The sequence below is a fragment of the Brachionichthys hirsutus genome, chromosome 1 (genome assembly GCF_040956055.1).
Source record: "Brachionichthys hirsutus isolate HB-005 chromosome 1, CSIRO-AGI_Bhir_v1, whole genome shotgun sequence".
Classification (NCBI taxonomy): Eukaryota; Metazoa; Chordata; class Actinopteri; order Lophiiformes; family Brachionichthyidae; genus Brachionichthys; species Brachionichthys hirsutus.
The window spans coordinates 11,471,663-11,488,143 of record NC_090897.1 but is presented as its reverse complement, the minus strand read 5'-3'; the positions used below and the strand labels follow the sequence as shown (position 1 = coordinate 11,488,143).

The following is a 16,481-nucleotide window of genomic DNA, read 5'->3' as shown; positions in this document are numbered from 1 at the left end:
TGATAAAATGGGCTTTGCTGCAGAGACGGAGGGGTCTTCAAAAGGAGGGAGAGCAACAACACAATGCAGATGCTGAAAGTTTTAATCACAAGTAAAGGAGATTTTGTCCTTTGAATTCCGATATTTTATTTGGAATGGATCACTTTTGGGAGGATCTTTCTGGTGTTTTGGATTATCTTCCTGCCTCGTTTTGAACCATCACTGTTGTTGGACTTTGCTTGGATTGGAATATGGTCAGAGTGGTTGTAAAACCGGATTTTAGGACCAGAATATCTGCATAAATTGTGGTAACATTTTGCTTTATTAATATATTAGGCCTAAATGATAGAAGTATAGCTAAGCTGTTAAAACCTTTTGGATGTAGGAGGTCAAATACATGTAAAATAACCTTTCACATAAATAACTCATTTTACAAAATAACTTTTTTTCTTATGCTCTCGGATTGTCTTTCATGTCCAATTAACTGGATCATTCCGCTTTATTTAAGATGCATATTTTATGCAGCACTTTGTGCAAACATTCAATAAACTGAAGGCTGGTATCTAATTATATCCGAGTTGTGAGGATAACTTAAGCAAGTTTATACGTTGAGAATTGAAATGGAAAATAGACTTTCGTAGCAGATTATCTAAGTTTTTTTCTTACGGTCTACAAATACAGTCAGGCTGTGTTGTGTCTTGAATTCTTTTACAAAGTAGATTGAGGTTATAAATTATAGCTTAAAAGTCTTCAGCCTGATTTAAGATAGTTGGATCAGAACTAAAGCCTTCTGGGAGTTTGGTCTCGGTTATTGGTGCACGAAAAAGGAACGCTGTTCTGTGTTTAGTTTTGAATCTGGGAAGAGTATTCAGATATGTTCCAGACCATCTGACGGGCCAAATAGGTCATAGTATAATACATAAGGGATGTATTTAAGCCCTTGTGTAATACTTCTTGGTATTGGTTTTCCAACATTAAGTGAATTTTGAGTGGAACGCCATCATGTCTGTCGCTGTCCTCTGCAGGTCTGCGTAGGTAAAAGCCTGTCTCACGTCACCGACTCTGCAGCAGCACATTTAACTGCGCTCATCATGGGCCGGACGCCACACAGAGGTAGGCCTCACTGCTGATACACATCCAAATACTCCTCACTTTCTCTCCTCTGTTATATAATCACAATGCGCTGTGTTTGGGATATATTTGCTTTTCCCTACGAACACAGTTTTTGTGCCTTCGCTCACAGTAATTGCTGTCTGTTTATCAGCTCCCACATCCTGACGAGTCGTTCAATCATCTTTTGATTTCAGATCAAAAAGAGGAGAAGGAGAGACGAAGCAGCATCACAGCAGGCTCTGCCCTTGACAAATCGAATGGTTGGCAACTCTGATCAGCAGTTTGCTTCTCTTCGTTGTTCATCCTTTCATTTACAGGCCTGAAAGCTGAACGCTCTTTTCAGTCATGTTCATGTTTACACAGTGATCAGCAACCCATTGGGTCTTTTCTATCAGTAACCAATGGGCCAGGTTAACGGCAGCATTCATGACTAACATGTTGAAGCCTCTTCGTAGCGTGTATCTCTGTCGTCTATGAATACTTGTTGGCATACAGCTTCTGAACTTCCTGAACTGTGCAGATATATGTGGCACAAACAAACAGCACCTCTGGCTGGAATTCATTGCACATCCAAAAAGTGTATTTAGGGTTGCTATATTTACGACGACCGACTTAAATGTCCCAAGTGCAGTACCGGTATTATAAAAAGTTAAAATGCTGGTTGGATCTTCCTCATATATCTTGGTAGAGACCAACAACTGAACTAAGCAGATGTAGTATTGGACTGAATGAAAGAACACATCTGTCGAGAGTTTAGTTTTAGTAGTTGCATTTTTTTAGTTTATTAATTTCAGTACTTTTATTTTGTTGAGTTACTGTGTTTTATTCTCCAGGAATCCATCGTTAATCAGTACTTTTGTTGTTGTTGTTGTTGTTTTTTGTTTAGAACCATTCAGCTGGGAGGAATACCTCAGAGAAACGTCTTCCACTGCGGCGTCGCCGACTTGCTTCAGACAGGTAGCTGCTAGATATTTCCATGTGATTCTCAACCCCTGATATCGTTGAGATTTTTCCTCGTGTTTTTTTTATATACTGCGGAAACAGTCCGGCATTTACTTTCTGGTGTTTTGTCAATAGTAAGTACAGTCTGGTGTCGTTTTTAGATATTCTACAATCAAACTGGTTTCCCCACTCGGAGATCGACTGAGTGTTTCACTTTATTATAGAATGATATTTCAGTCTGTCTCACTTCTACTGGAGAAAAATCAACTCAACAATGGGAGGGCTAAGCCCATTCCAAATACTAGCAGTGTGTAATGCCCCTGGGTACACACTGATGGTAGAAGCTTCCCATCTGCTCAAGTGAGTCCCGTGGGTCATTCAAATAAAACCCACATTTGTTATAGAATACCTCAAACAGTGAACAGAGACAACAATAAATGCAGGCAGGATGCGCCTGGTATAATCATGCCATTTTTTTTTTAATCACAAAGGAAATGGGGCTTTGAAAGGAGTGATGCATGAGCCAGTAATAAAAAAACCCACAAATTCAAAGTACATGAAGCAAGGAAACATTCTGCACGACAGCAGAACTGGAATCCAAACCCACCTGAAGGCCCGAGGCTGGAGTGTGTCTGAAGCCTCTTCTTGCTGTATCTTATTTCCCTTGATCTCCCTCTGGGCCTCTCGTTCTCTTGGAATGATAGATTTATGGTTCATGGTTTCGAGCACATTTGCAAAGATCTGACCCGGTGGAGCGGTGACTTTCTATTGCGGTTCGTGCTGAAGCCTATCTCAGCAGTCAACAGGCAAGCTGCGGGGTACACCCTGGACAAGCCGCCAGCTCAGACACTCACACCTACGGACAATTTAGTGCAACCAATTCGACTAATTTGCATGTTTTTGGTGGAAGCTGGAGAACCTGGAGAGAACCTACGCAGACACGGGGAGAACATGCAAACTCCTCGCAAAGAGGCCCCAAGTCGGATTTTAACTTGTGACCTTGCTGTGAGGCAACAGCGCTTACCACTGCGCCACCATGCTTTCTGAAAATGTAGTCAAATTTAAATGCAATGGAAATATCACACAAGTCTGGTCCACTGGTTAAGACTCTCACATGCACATCGCTAGTTTTATTCTTGCCATCTGTTTAAATTATTGAATTCAGTGGTTTAATTATTATTTTTCCCTCAGAATATTTGTTTTATTCCAGAAACTGTTCTGAATGTATAATTTATTTTCTTTGGAATTTTTGAGAATTTTCAGTGTAAGTCTTAGGAAGACTGTAGATAATTGAAAATTCATGTTGGGATGTTTTCTTTTTTAAAGTTACCTTTCAGCAAAAAAACAAGGGGAAACAAAAGCAGGCCATTTTCCCCCAAAATATTTATTCTGTAAAAACCCGCTATGCTGCTATATTACCATAGCATTCACTGGACTGTCCACTCAGAGGTGTCTTCACAGTGTATTACAGTGACTGATGGTCCCTGTGTCCTTCTCCAGTCCAGAATCCTACCCTCCAATGACTTTAAAGCAGGCATGAAACTTGAGGCGCGAGACCCTCGCAACTCTAACTCTGTGTGCATTGCAACCGTCATGGGCATGATGGGTACTCGTCTACGTCTGCGTCTGGATGGGAGCGACAACACCAACGACTTCTGGAGACTAGTCGACTCGTCAGACATCCAACCAATAGGAACCTGTGAGAGGAACGGGGACATGCTGCAACCGCCACTGGGTGAGTCTCTAAACTGGGCGTTGTGAAAGAAAGCTGATTGAGTAGTATATAAACACACTGAAGAGTATTGCCATGAAAAAGTGTTCATGAATTCTACATTAAACATCATGTTAAATTAAAAATCCAATTCCAATTAGGATAGCACTCGGAAAGCGCAAATTTCCGCCAAGCAGCTGATTCCCCTCGTAATTGGGTTTACACCGTCCACATGGTGATCTGGATCATCATCAAAGGGTTAGAAATTGTTCTTGGTAACTTTATACACCAACCATGAAAAGTAAAAGTGAATCAGAGTTGATGTGTCTTTTTAACTGATTTTGGAATCCATAAAAGGAGTTATGGATTCCTGACCTCATTCTGGATCAGATCCAGAAGACATTTTGCATGATGGTGCATATCGAACCCCTTTATGACTGTGAATTTTGGTTGAGTGAATTTAATGCATATTTTACAAGATAGGATTTTTTTTAAACCCTCCATTATAAGTAAATGGGAAAATCTGGATTTCTTGGTATCCAGACAGGTATCCGGATCAGTTAGACCAAGACCCATCTTCAGATGTGTTTTCATTGAACATAACCTCCTTGGTGGAGGCAACAAACCTCGGAGAAAATGTTACTTTTTTAACATAAACGGAATATAATGTTTCGGAGCTTAAATGCAATTTAATGCAGTATCACCTTTTATTTTAATAACACTCAGGAAGATAAGAAAGAAAAGGAAGAGAGTTTTGCATAGCTTTATTTCTTTTGCACCCACAAATGGGAGCCCAGTTCTGAGCCCCGTGTTGTAATGTGTTGCCTGAGGGGTCAAAGGTCACTGGCAGGATGTCCCACTCCTCCTTTCTTTTGAATGATCCTCGTGTTTTGTAATGATGCCAGTGAGACAATAGAACTTGCTGCTGCTGGATATTGTTAAAACCAAATTAAGGATTGTTTTGATATGATTTTTAATTTGGAGAAATGTTGTGCCATTTTTTTTTATGTTTCTTTCTTCTTCTCATCTTTACCTTACTGAATTACTTATTCAAATATTTAAAGGTTTCTATACATTTTCAACTTTATTTTATTTTTCTGTGTAGGTTTGGTTTTACTATGTGAATGTCTTTAGGTACTGCCACATAAATAAAGTTGGCATCTTGTTGCCCAGTCCTCTGCCTCAGTGAATATTGCTTTGTTGTGTTTTGAACTTGGGTTCAGGTTTCAGGATGAATGCCTCCTCGTGGCCCATGTTTCTCCTGCGGACGCTGAGTGGGGCGGAGATGGCCCCGGCCTGTGCTTTTAAAAAGGTAAAGACATGAAAAAATACATGAACGAAACTAAACCTCTTCACAGAACTTTGAGTTTCATCACAATGAGAAATTACCTGGCTCACATTTGACCTGCTATGTATGTTGAACCGTTGCATAACTCTTTGATTACCTTGAAACTGAGATGCAGTGAGTGGGCAGGACAAATGTATTTGATTATGCATAAACATTTGTTTGTATTTATGTTTAGGAACCAGCCATCCCTGTTAAAAACTACTTCCAGCCCGGTATGAAGCTGGAGGCGGTAGACAGGAAGAACCCCTACCTGATTTGCCCGGCCACAGTGGGAGAAGTCAGAGGTCAGGAGATCTTTGTCATGTTTGATGGCTGGAGAGGTGCCTTTGACTATTGGTGCCCCTTTGATTCCAGAGACATCTTCCCTGTCGGCTGGTGTGTTCTGACCAAACACAGCCTACAACCTCCAGGAAACTTCTGTAAGTGCTGCTGTGATTGTTCTCCTTGTGCACTGATTTAATGAACAGGAATGAGTCAAACTTGCACTGACATGATAAAATATAGTTTTGGATCACAGTGGTGCATATATATGTATTTCCTTCTTTAAGATAACGCTCTTCATTTAGATTCAATTACCCATATTTTACTGCATCCGTGCTTTACAAAAGGCATTATGAGTTAAAATGATTACATTTAATATACCACAATGATGAGAAAAGTGCATCGTGGAATTTGGGTTCATCATAGATGCAGAATATGGTCGTTAATCCAGATTGAGTACGGCATCAAGGCAGTAGGAAGTTTACAGTTTTCTGGTCACTTATTATAAGTGCTGTCTTTGTCTCCGCCACTAGAGGGCAGCAGAGTACAGAGTGTCACGTGTCTGCTTTATCGCTGCGGGCTGTTGCACCAGCTCTGGAACAGATGGAGACATGCTGTACAGTAGTTGTAGAGATAACTTTAGCTTGAAATGATGCATCACAAGCAGATATTCATGTGTTTATTTTATTTCACTCTGTTTCAAACTGTGAACAATCTTGGGTAAAGTACTCATGTAGAATTGTTTGTAGTGTAATTATATTACATTCTATTTTTTATTTATAATTACCGATATTTTAAAGTAGCATGTTCGTTCATAGAGGATCAACTCTGACAATAACAGACAAATTATGTCTGTTATATAATAATATAATGAGGTTAACATAATAGCAAATATACGTAAAGATACCATTATGTGGCTTCTTGTATTTATGCAGGAATTATTTCAGCACAAAACAGAAGATAGAATGCTAAAACAATCACTTCTGTTTAAGATGTTCTTGCTTCAGATGTTTTTATTAATAAATAAGATATAAATAATGAGTTGATAAGCCCACAGCTCATTACAAGTGAAAATGAGAACAATTCAAAGGCACATTTAGCTTCAAACAAAAACTGCCATGCTTTCTTTTCCATTTTCAAAATAATTATTTCAACGCCTAAAATGCTTATTAAAAAACAAAAACCTGCTTTATGATCGTTGACTTAAAACTATTTGTGGTCTTTAAAGACGAGCCTGTTCATCTTTAATTAAAGACAAAGACGAAAAGGCAGCAGCCTTAATAATGCTATCAAAACAGCTGCTACATTCTTTTGTATGAATTTTTATGTATATATGTAGTTTTACATGATCTAACAGTTTCCAACAGCAACTTAATGTGAAAATGCTTTAGGAGAATTGTTCCGGTGGCGCGGACAGAAGGTGAGGGTGATGTGCTGCATCATCCCGCCTCACAAAGGGACACAGACACTTTTTAACATCCCTTTGCCCTTGTTGCAGACTTATTCATATTAGTTTATTAATGTGTTGGTTACCTCTGCCAGAGAGGAGGTCGAGTTTTCACCTGTATCCTCTCATTAGTTTTTTTTTTTTAGAACTACGCAATGGATTTCCCTCCAACTTGATGGGTGGATTGGTCCAGGGCCCGGAATGGAACCCATTCAGTTTTTTTTTTTCAGATCCGGGAACTTTATTAACTTTAAATTTGTTTTCAATAATAATGGAATTTGTGCCACTTTGGCAAAAAAAAAAATATCTCCATATTTATTGGCACAAAGGTGCATTTTAATTATATGATCATTTCTTTCAGCTGTAACAGGAGTACATACGGTACATCTTCATGCGATTTGCATTCATGTTTAAAATTCAGTCATTATTCAAGGTCACTTTGACGAATGGTTTCGGCGTCCATGCATTGAGGTTGTATAGTTTTAATAGATATGTGTGCTTTCACATTGCAGTCGTCTCCTCCTCTTTACTACGTCGTTGCTTCCCACTGGTCAGGAAACATGTGGCTTTAAGCAACCCGGACACTAAACCTCCTTGATTGATGTGTAGCGCCTGTTTTGCCCGGTTTTCCTTCACGCTTGTTGATGGATGGCAGCAGTTACGTGTTTGTCAGTGCATGCTGTTAGTCCTCAATGTTAACGTGCACACGCATGAGGAAGACGTTAACGCCGGCTTCGGGGCGGTTTCATGCAAACAAGCAACACTAAAACCCGGTTGAAGCGAGCCGCTGAGATCATCGTGTTGGACTGATCAGTCTGTAAGCAATTATGAAGCACTATTTATTTTTATTATTCTGTATTTTATATTATTATTTTCCTTTCACACCACTTTCTGCTTTTTCTGCAACAACTTGAATTAAGCAATGATTTATGTTTTCACATTAATTTATTGTAAAATATTTAGTCATAAATGAAACTGCCTGTAAATTCACACAAAAAGAGCTTTTCATTTATCTGACAGTTCTTTTAATAATCCTTTCAGTCATTTTTTACATTAAGCATCATTAATATGAATGATTGATACTCTCTTTTGTTTTTCTCGAGTAGGTTCCCATAATAATTAGAATTATTTGAGGTGATTGTGATGTCAAATTAATGGATCGGTTTAATCCATAATGAAAACATTAAAAAAAGCTAATGAGTTGTGATAATACAATATTATTTCTGACATTTTTATTTCTAATTTTACATTTATTAATCGAAGCAAATTACAATTTCTGTCGAAATACATTTACTAGCCTTTAAATGCATCTTATGAGATGACTTAGGAAAGAAAGAGGTTTTAACTTTGTCAGAACTTTGTTGTGAAAGTATTTTTTGGAAATTCTGTAATGTGGAAACATTTCTCTGCTGGAGGGAACAGCGGTGAGCAGTTTGAGGTTGTTTCGCACGCATTCATGGAAAACGATTGCTCATTTAATATTTAGAAATTGAATGCTAAATGCAGCCGATGGTTATTTCTGCCTGATAATGACCCTGAAACATTAAAGCTAGACAGGCCACTGTATCTGTGAAACCAGCTGGCGGTCTGATGCACAGATTCAGCCTTTGTGAGGGTGAATGAACAGAAAGAGAATAACGTCCGTCACCACAAAGCTCTGTTTCTAACGCAGTGAGTGAATAAGGAGCGCTCGGTTGAGGTGTTAATGCGCTGATTACCAGCTGTACGTGAGCGACGGGTCACGAGTCTCTAATTAGAGCTATCTGAAATCGCTGTTTAGCCTCCATCAATGCTATCCTGTTGTGACCCTTCTACACAGTTGAGTAACAAGCCGCACACGATTCCAGGATTTCTTTCTTTTCATGTAGTAATATTTGATCAGCATGCAGGATCTTTTTTTTTTTTTACATTTGTCTTTGTCTTTGGTATTAAAGTGGGTCAGGATAGAGAATGGTCCTGAATAATACATGAAGAACTCAGCACATCTGTATTTTAGATACACATGCATCCTATCTTTTTTTTGTTTTGTTTGTTTAATACTTATTTGAACAAAATAATGTTGCTATTTGCCACTCTTATATTCTATATTTTGGCAGACGTTAACCGAGACCTAACAAGGTTCCAGATTTACACTGTTCTTACAACATAGTATTTCACAAAATAGAGAAATTATATTTGTGTATTCTTTTTTTTAAATTTGACTTTAATTCCACCTTCACTTTGACATCGTCCCCCTCTCATGGACTGATGAGCTCATCCTAAAGGTGGTCGCTCCGATGCGAGGTGGGGGGGTGAGCTCTCCGATGCTGAGCGAAAGCTTCTATGCGCACCAAACTCCAGGCATTTGCCCCTTTTCACCCGTTTCAATCAGGATTCCTCTGATCCAGTTTGACCTTTTATTCCCCCCCCCCCCCCATTTTTGGAGACCCACCATTAACCTCTTCCAGCGTCACCCCCCCCTCCCCCAGAGGCACGCTGAGAAGCAGGTGACTGATGTAGACTGTCGATAGGGGATACAGATGACATGAATAAAAGGCTCAACTCCCCCCCTCCCCCCCCCCCCCCCCTCTGTTCCCCGCTCACCCACTCTTCTTTCCCTCACTCTTCCCCCACCCCACCCCAGCCCCTATGCAAATACACCCCCCTCCTCGTCCTGTTCATTCATTGTGAGGGAAGCCTGGCAGTGGATTCACCAGAAGCAGCAGCAGACTGTGGGCTTTGTTGTGGCGAGAAAACACGCAACTGAGAAAGCAGCTGATAGCGAGACAGAAAATCTAAGCGCACATGAGCAAATATATTCGGGAGGAAGTACCAAAGAGGAAAACAATGAAAAAGGAGTAAACAAACCAACACCAGCTAAGAGAGTTTGAAAGACGAGCGCCACTGGTGAGTACTGTAGTATTGCCTCCTCCTCCTCGTTCACTACTACAAACCAGAAACTGTTAGAGTCAACTTCTGCTTTTTGTTGGTGGGGGGGTGCCTCCTGGTGAGGTTAATACGTTTACTAAGTTATTACTACCTGTGTTTTCCATGCATGGAGACAAAAACTTCCTGTCCCGTGTTTTTGAGGTCAGTCAAATCTACATCTGACTACTCAAACATTTAAACATTGTTCAGCAGCTGCAGCTTGGAAAAGAAAGCTTGTTAAAGTTTAATCATTCTTTCCCCAGTGAGTTTATGTATTGCCTTCATTCTGCTGTTCTTTTGTTAAACATGAAAAGGGAAGTGAAAGCTAAATCTGCCGCTCACGTGAAAGTTGCGTATCGTCTCCCGTGTGTGTGTGTGTGTGCAGCCGCTTCCTCCTCTGACGTCTCTGATTATAAACTCTCCTCTTTGTTTGGCGCGACGACTTTTGGAATGACGTCTTCAGAGTCATTGTAAGAGACCGTTTCTGGTCATTAAGCCTGCTGATTTAAAAGGATTGTCAGCTTGTAGACCCGTGTGTTTCTCATCATGGTGTGTGTGTGTGTGTGTGTGTGTGTGTGTGTCAGCATCAGGACTTAGTTTAGACTCAGGCAGGAATTAGTGAAGAGCAAATAGTTTCAGAACAGTGATTTTACACAACCGTCTTTTTCCACATGCAACGTTCTGCAATCGCGTCGGACGAACAGGATGTTCAATCTAAAGGCTCGTGGTTTCTTTTATGTTCCGTGCCCTGAAGTTATTGAAGTGACTTCCTCTGTGTGCAGGAACTAACACACCTGAAGCTCGCTCAGTTTCATCTTGCTGCAGATTCAGCCCCAAAGAAACAGCCTGTTGTGTCTTTGCTGCGAGGGCGCTCGCCACATGCGGGTGGGGGGTTAGTTAGGCTGTAATTAGATGAGAGTGAACTCTGAGGGGCCCCTCCCCCAGCCCCCCAGACAGCAGACTTACTACTCAGCGCCTGCTCTCGTGTTCTCATACCCTCATGCATGCACACATTTCTCCAGGCTGTGGCTCACTCAGGTCAGCGGGTCGAGTCGGAATGCTAAAGTCCGGATCAGCTCTTTTGTCTGTTTGTGTATTCATCGTTCTGATTTTGTTTTTTGTTTCGTAAGTACGAATAATGACCTTTTTTGTTGTTGATATTTACTCTAAAAGCTGTACAACATTACCTTTATATACAGCATAAACCCAGTGGATTCTATGCATTCGAGTCAGTCACGCTTCGCACCACATCCTGCTATTGTGCTGCTGCTGTTGCAGAAATCTAAATATCCTTACTACTAGTCCGGGTAACCATTACCCGATGGCTGCCAGTAACAGGAAGAAGAATTAAAATAGCTCTGTAGCCTGCCTTCATTTATTATTAGTAGCACCTTTATATCAAGATTGGTCAAACTTAGTGGCTTTATTTTGATTTAGAATGCAGAATGTTTTCACAGATACAAATTATGGCAGGTCATAGTTCGCAAAGAAGGAACATAAACTGTCCATTTTATAAAATTAAAATGGTGCAGTCATAAAGAACCACCTTCTTGGGTTTCATCCTTTTGCACACACTCAGTAAACGTGTGGCTGAATATGACATTAATCTCCAGTGTGGCAATGCTGCATGTTGCTTTGATGTGCTGTGAAGTCATTGGATTAGATTTTCAGGCAGAGATCAGAGGAGCCCCCCCCCCCCCCCCCCCCCCCCAACTCAGATTTGGCGTTGATTTTGGCGTTGAGCTCGGCGTGAGTAAGTGTGCCCCCCCCCGAGAACACAGTGTGACCACTCCAGTCCTGCTGAGGGGCCGAGCCCCTCGCCCACTAAATAACCAACGTCTTCCAGCTACACCCACTTTCACTTATTTTCCAATTAAGCAGCTTTCAGAGTGTGCTGGCCGTCCCCTCGGAGAATACTGCAAACCTTCTCCAGTCTTGCCTCGGCCCTGGAGGCTCTAATGAAGGCCTCAGCCCCCCCCCCCCGAGAGCCTCCACATCCACTCTCAGGCCCCTTTAACCAAGCAGTGCGGTTGTGTGGAAAGAGGAGATTATGTTTCCGTTTCCTACCTTTGCTTTCTGTCTTTCTTTCATGCAGCTAATGAAGACAGACAGAGTGCACTCGTTCTTTTTTTTTGCTGTTTGTCATGCTATTGCCACATGTCTGTGGAGATTCTCAGTCTTCCAGGCCACTCTAGTGGATCTCTTGTGCTGAATAGAGCCAACTGGACTAGACTTGTCCAATGCACTGTTGGAAAGTTGCAAGTGTTGGGTTTCTCTCCACAAAGCTCAAATCTCATTTGCATGACGATGAGTAGAAATGTTTGCAAACTTTCAGTCCAGTTGACTTGATTAAACACAGATATCTATTGTAAATAAATATTCTGGTCCTCAGTTTGCAATATTTCTTAAAAATGACATTTGAGAGGTGTCTGGCGTGGACAGCCGGAGGAACTGAGGAGAGCTTGTATGTGAGTGAAGGTCTGCGGCTCGCTGACTAACGCCTAAATAAAACTTTAATTTGCACCTATTTAAAATTCATGACTTTGCTAAGATGATAATTGAATCACTGGCATCAATAATTCATGTAAATAAATTGTAAATGTTGAGTTCTACGAAAGTAAAGTAAAATGTACATATTTTAATTGTTATTATAGTTCTGCATAATGCAACTAGTACGGTACATATTTATGGTTTGGTATGCAGCATTTTAAATCCTATATTCATTATATACCGGGTAGTAAAGCGCTTTATTTCTGAAACTTTTAAATGTAGGGGTTTACTTCCTGTTATCGCTGATAATATGATTATTAGCTAATTTATTATTATCAGACTCCCGGCCGATGGGAGCCTCAATAATATGTAATGATATATGTGGATAATAATTGAAATGATATCACATAATTGCAGTTTTTGCTGCTTTGCCTGAAGCAGAAGGTTGGATGAATCATCTACCTGGCGAGTCTCGTGGGGGCGGTTTTGACTCAGACTTCTGCAGTGGGAGGGGCTAAATACAAAGGACCTGTCAATCTCAGAGGACTGTGGAAAATGAAAACAAATCTCCTCTGCGGGGCCATTCAGTGATGCATTTTGCTCCTTCGTAGGGTATGAGATTGTTGAACCGCAGCATTTATACTCTCGGATGTTCAACAAAGCCTTCTCTGCACATCTTTATTTCTAATGTCTGTGTGTGGGCGGAGGGCAAATCTAATTATGGTGGGGTTTTTTTGTGACTGTGTGCTTTCAAGATGATGCTTTATGCTGCAATTACAGAATTGATCCACTTTAAATGATGCCTCCCACTTTTAATATCCACATTAGTCTCATATCATTATCGTCTATGATGATTTACAGAAGGATTCCGAAATGAACGATGACACATTTTCATCTTTCGTGTGCCCCGTCGTTTCCAGTTACCCTTCCTGGTGCTCTCCTTGCTCCCGTTTCTTCCACATCGGCCTCCCTCACGACTCGTCGATCCTCTTCCAACTCCTCCATGCAGACGTCTTACCGGCTGCCCAACCCCTTGCCCCCTCTCCCTGTGCGCAAGGGTGTCCGAGGTCGTCGTCCTAAATCTCAGACGATTGCTCTGTTGAAGGCGGCAGCAGAGGCTGCAGCGGCAGCGGTAAATGGAGCATCACAGAGCCCTGCCAGAACTGGCTCTGAAGCTCAGCTGGCCCCCAGACCACACAAGAAGAGGGGGCCCAAGCCTAAGAGCAAGGTGAGATGTCACAAGTGGCGTCGTCCATTATGCCGTGATCCAGTGACCCTGCCATGCCCTGTTTTATGCATTGTGGACAGTTTCTGGGAGGAAAGGGTTTTTCTTTAAAAGCTGCTGAATGTTCTCTCGTGCTGTAAAGACTTTAAACACACCTTTAATAAATGATTCATTTCACAGGTTACAGAGAGTTGATGGAATTGACTTTGTTTTCAGCTTCAGAAGAAGCCTCGCGTGGCGCAGGCCCTCGGGGGTCCATCAGTTTCAGCTCCACCTCCGGAGACCAGCCTGAGTTCCAGCCACTGCTCAGCAGACAGGAACCACAGCAACAGCCCAAATGTAGTCTGTACAGGTAAGCGAGTTCATCGTGCAGTCGCGGTCAGTTTGCTTTGTGTGTGGCTTGGTTTTTACTGTTTGCATTTTTGGTCTTTTTTATTTATTCCAGTGTGTGTTTATGTAAACAAACATGGCGACTATGGGCCACACCTTGACCGAAAGCTGGTGCAGCAGCTCTCGGACCACTTTGGCCCGGCTCCAGTCAATGCAGTGCTCCAGCAGGCGGTCCAGGCCTGCGTGGACTGCACATACCAGCCATCTGTGTTGCTGTCGTTCCTACAGAGCCAGTCTCACACAGGGGGAGAAGTCATCAGAGGTAAATACAGCAGACATGGAATATTCCTCGAGTTTACATCTTTGCATTGCTTGTTTTCAGTCGTCAGTATTAGCTAAAAGTAGTAGATTCTCACTTTGATGAGCCAGACTTAGCAAATAATTGGCATTTTGCTTTGCACAGAGCTCAACTGACTGTCTCCAGTCTCAATAGTCCGTGAAACTAACAGGAAGTGGACTCATATATGCATAAATAAACATGAGAGTTGTTTCCTTGCACTCATTCTTCTATTTCTGACTTCATAAACCGTGAATGGGTAATCAGCTAGGTGAAATTGCTTTTAGCGCTCACTCATGTGTCGTGTGTGTCTGTGTGTGTGTGTGTGTGTGTGTGTGTGGGGGGGGGGGGGGGTAGAAAGAGAATAGGAATAAAAGATGCTGTCTGAGGCAGCAGCTGATGTGAGTCTGTATCTGTAATCAGAAGTGACATGTGCGTCTAACCTGGTTTGGGATGCTGGGATTAGACCTCCCTTGGGGGGCTGGATTGGAAAGGCATTGAGTGGGGTTGGGGGGGTGAGGGGTTAATTTGAGGATTTTTGCAGGCTTGGCTTGGGTGGGAGGGTGTTTTGCAGTGTGGGATCGGGTGAAAAATATAGGTTTGTGCTTATAAAGGGAGGGAGCAAGCCCTAAACCATCTGCTGCTTTTCTTCTGTGAATGTTTACAGTGTGTGTGTGTGTGTGTGCGCGTGTACATGCCACACAAAGACTTTGAGGCTGTCTGTGTTTTGCCCCCCCCCCCCCCCCCCCCAGTACGGTCAGAACATGGCATCCGCTACGTGAAGCTGCCCTCTGCCTCCAGTACGTCATCTGTTTTGCGATTCCTGGAGAACATGTGCCTGCATCTGGAGAGTGACTGTCTGTTCAGCTCCCAGCCCTTCAGCCCCTTCAACAACAAAAACAACAACAACAACATCAACACACGCTTTTACAGCAGGACCAAGTCAGGTGGGACAATGAGTGGCATTAAGGCAGGATTAGCAATAAAGGGTTTATTTTCATGTCAACAGCAGCAGATGCATCAAGCAGTCTTTGTGAACAATGGACCAACGCAACAGAAATCTATTAGCATTCACCTTCACCTTTTTAGGGACATTTAAACATCGATGATTCTCTTGGAATTCTGCTTTTATTCTGCTGTTAGAGGCTATGATCTGTCCACATCAGCATAAATAGACTTTTTCCCATTAAATCTTCTGTTTTGATTATTATTTTCTATTGTTTAGGTTAAATTCATGGAGATTTACATCAACATAACATTAAAGAAGAACCATTTCCTTTAGTTAGTAAGAAGTCAAGAAGAGAGAACTGCATGTTTTTACATTTTTGTTTACACCATTTTCACATGTGTCTTTTTTTCTATTGTGAAACAGAGCCACTGCCTCACACAGAGAATTCCGTGTCCATTGATGATTCCAGAAAGGATATGACCAGCAGCGCTCGCTCCCTCCACACACCATCAGATTATCGGACAGCGAAGAAGGAGCGGCCATATTACCCTGGACAGACACAAACACCGCCGGCCCTCCGACGCGTCACCTCTAACCCAACAGACCTCGGTCCGATGGGTGCACAGAGACGGGTGGAGGGTGAGATTCAGCGTGCACCAGAGCAAATGTTATTGTCAGAAACACTTCTAAAAATCATAATTGTTACTCTGACGGCGTCCATCAGCAAAAGCATGATGCTAACATATGCTAACAAAACATGTTTTCTACTGATTTCTTTCAAGCAACTAGTTTTCAAGAGGCCTTAAATTGGCAACCGGTTGATACACAAAGAGACATCCACTGGTCTGCTTAGTGGCGTAGCAGTCCCAACTAGCCATTCCTCACCAGCCTCCATTTGTATTACTGTGCTAGAAATTTAGAAATGTAGACTTTTTTGATTAAGTAAAAATGTTATTGATACAAATGGAATAGTTATTTAGGTGGCACATAGCCTGCTGTGCGATAAAGTGTTCATTTGTTTTGCTTCTCTCTCCCTTGCATGCTTCACAGTAGCGAGCTCAACGACAGGCCCGGACCATGTGAAGCCGGATACGGAGGTTTTAGAGAGCAGTGCTTCTTCCTGGTCGGTGGATGATGTCATACGGTTTGTGCAAGAGGCTGATCCCCAAACTCTCGGCCCGCATGTTGAACTCTTCAGGAAACATGTGAGTATGGGCTGCCTTCTTTGAGCTGTTTAAAGGTCAGCAGACACTGGATTCATTCGCGGTGTCATGCAGTCATCTGGTAGAATAAACCCTCAGATAGTCTCCAGTCTGATTTACGCAAACCAGATTTGAATTTCCACCATTCAACACCTTAATCAAGTCATTGTCATCTTGATTGAATAGTTCTGGGAGGGAGTGGTTGTAAGTCCCCCCCCCACCCTCGCTGACAGTGTACTC

General features: G+C 42.0%; 1 protein-coding gene across 1 annotated transcript; it reads left to right on the top strand.

Moving 5' to 3' along the window:
* Positions 1 to 1,070: 1,070 nt before the first annotated feature.
* LOC137896131 (polycomb protein SCMH1-like) lies at positions 1,071 to 16,268 on the top strand. The gene is made up of 12 exons (XM_068741663.1): positions 1,071 to 1,092; positions 1,287 to 1,352; positions 1,979 to 2,049; positions 3,535 to 3,769; positions 4,969 to 5,057; positions 5,269 to 5,512; positions 13,119 to 13,426; positions 13,640 to 13,775; positions 13,869 to 14,075; positions 14,843 to 15,037; positions 15,463 to 15,678; positions 16,090 to 16,268. The coding sequence occupies exons 1-12, from the start codon at positions 1,071 to 1,073 to the stop codon at positions 16,266 to 16,268; spliced, it is 1,968 nt and encodes a 655-aa protein (XP_068597764.1).
* The last annotated feature ends 213 nt before the right edge of the window (positions 16,269 to 16,481 follow it).

What these genes read in the sequence shown, in the direction of transcription:
- LOC137896131 (XM_068741663.1), top strand. Translation starts at nt 1,071, where the DNA reads ATGGGCCGGACGCCACACAGAG. An exon ending in CGGCCTGTGCTTTTAAAAAG is followed by an intron (nt 5,058 to 5,268) that starts GTAAAGACATGA and finishes ATTTATGTTTAG; the next exon opens with GAACCAGCCATCCCTGTTAA. An exon ending in TTACAGCAGGACCAAGTCAG is followed by an intron (nt 15,038 to 15,462) that starts GTGGGACAATGA and finishes ATTGTGAAACAG; the next exon opens with AGCCACTGCCTCACACAGAG.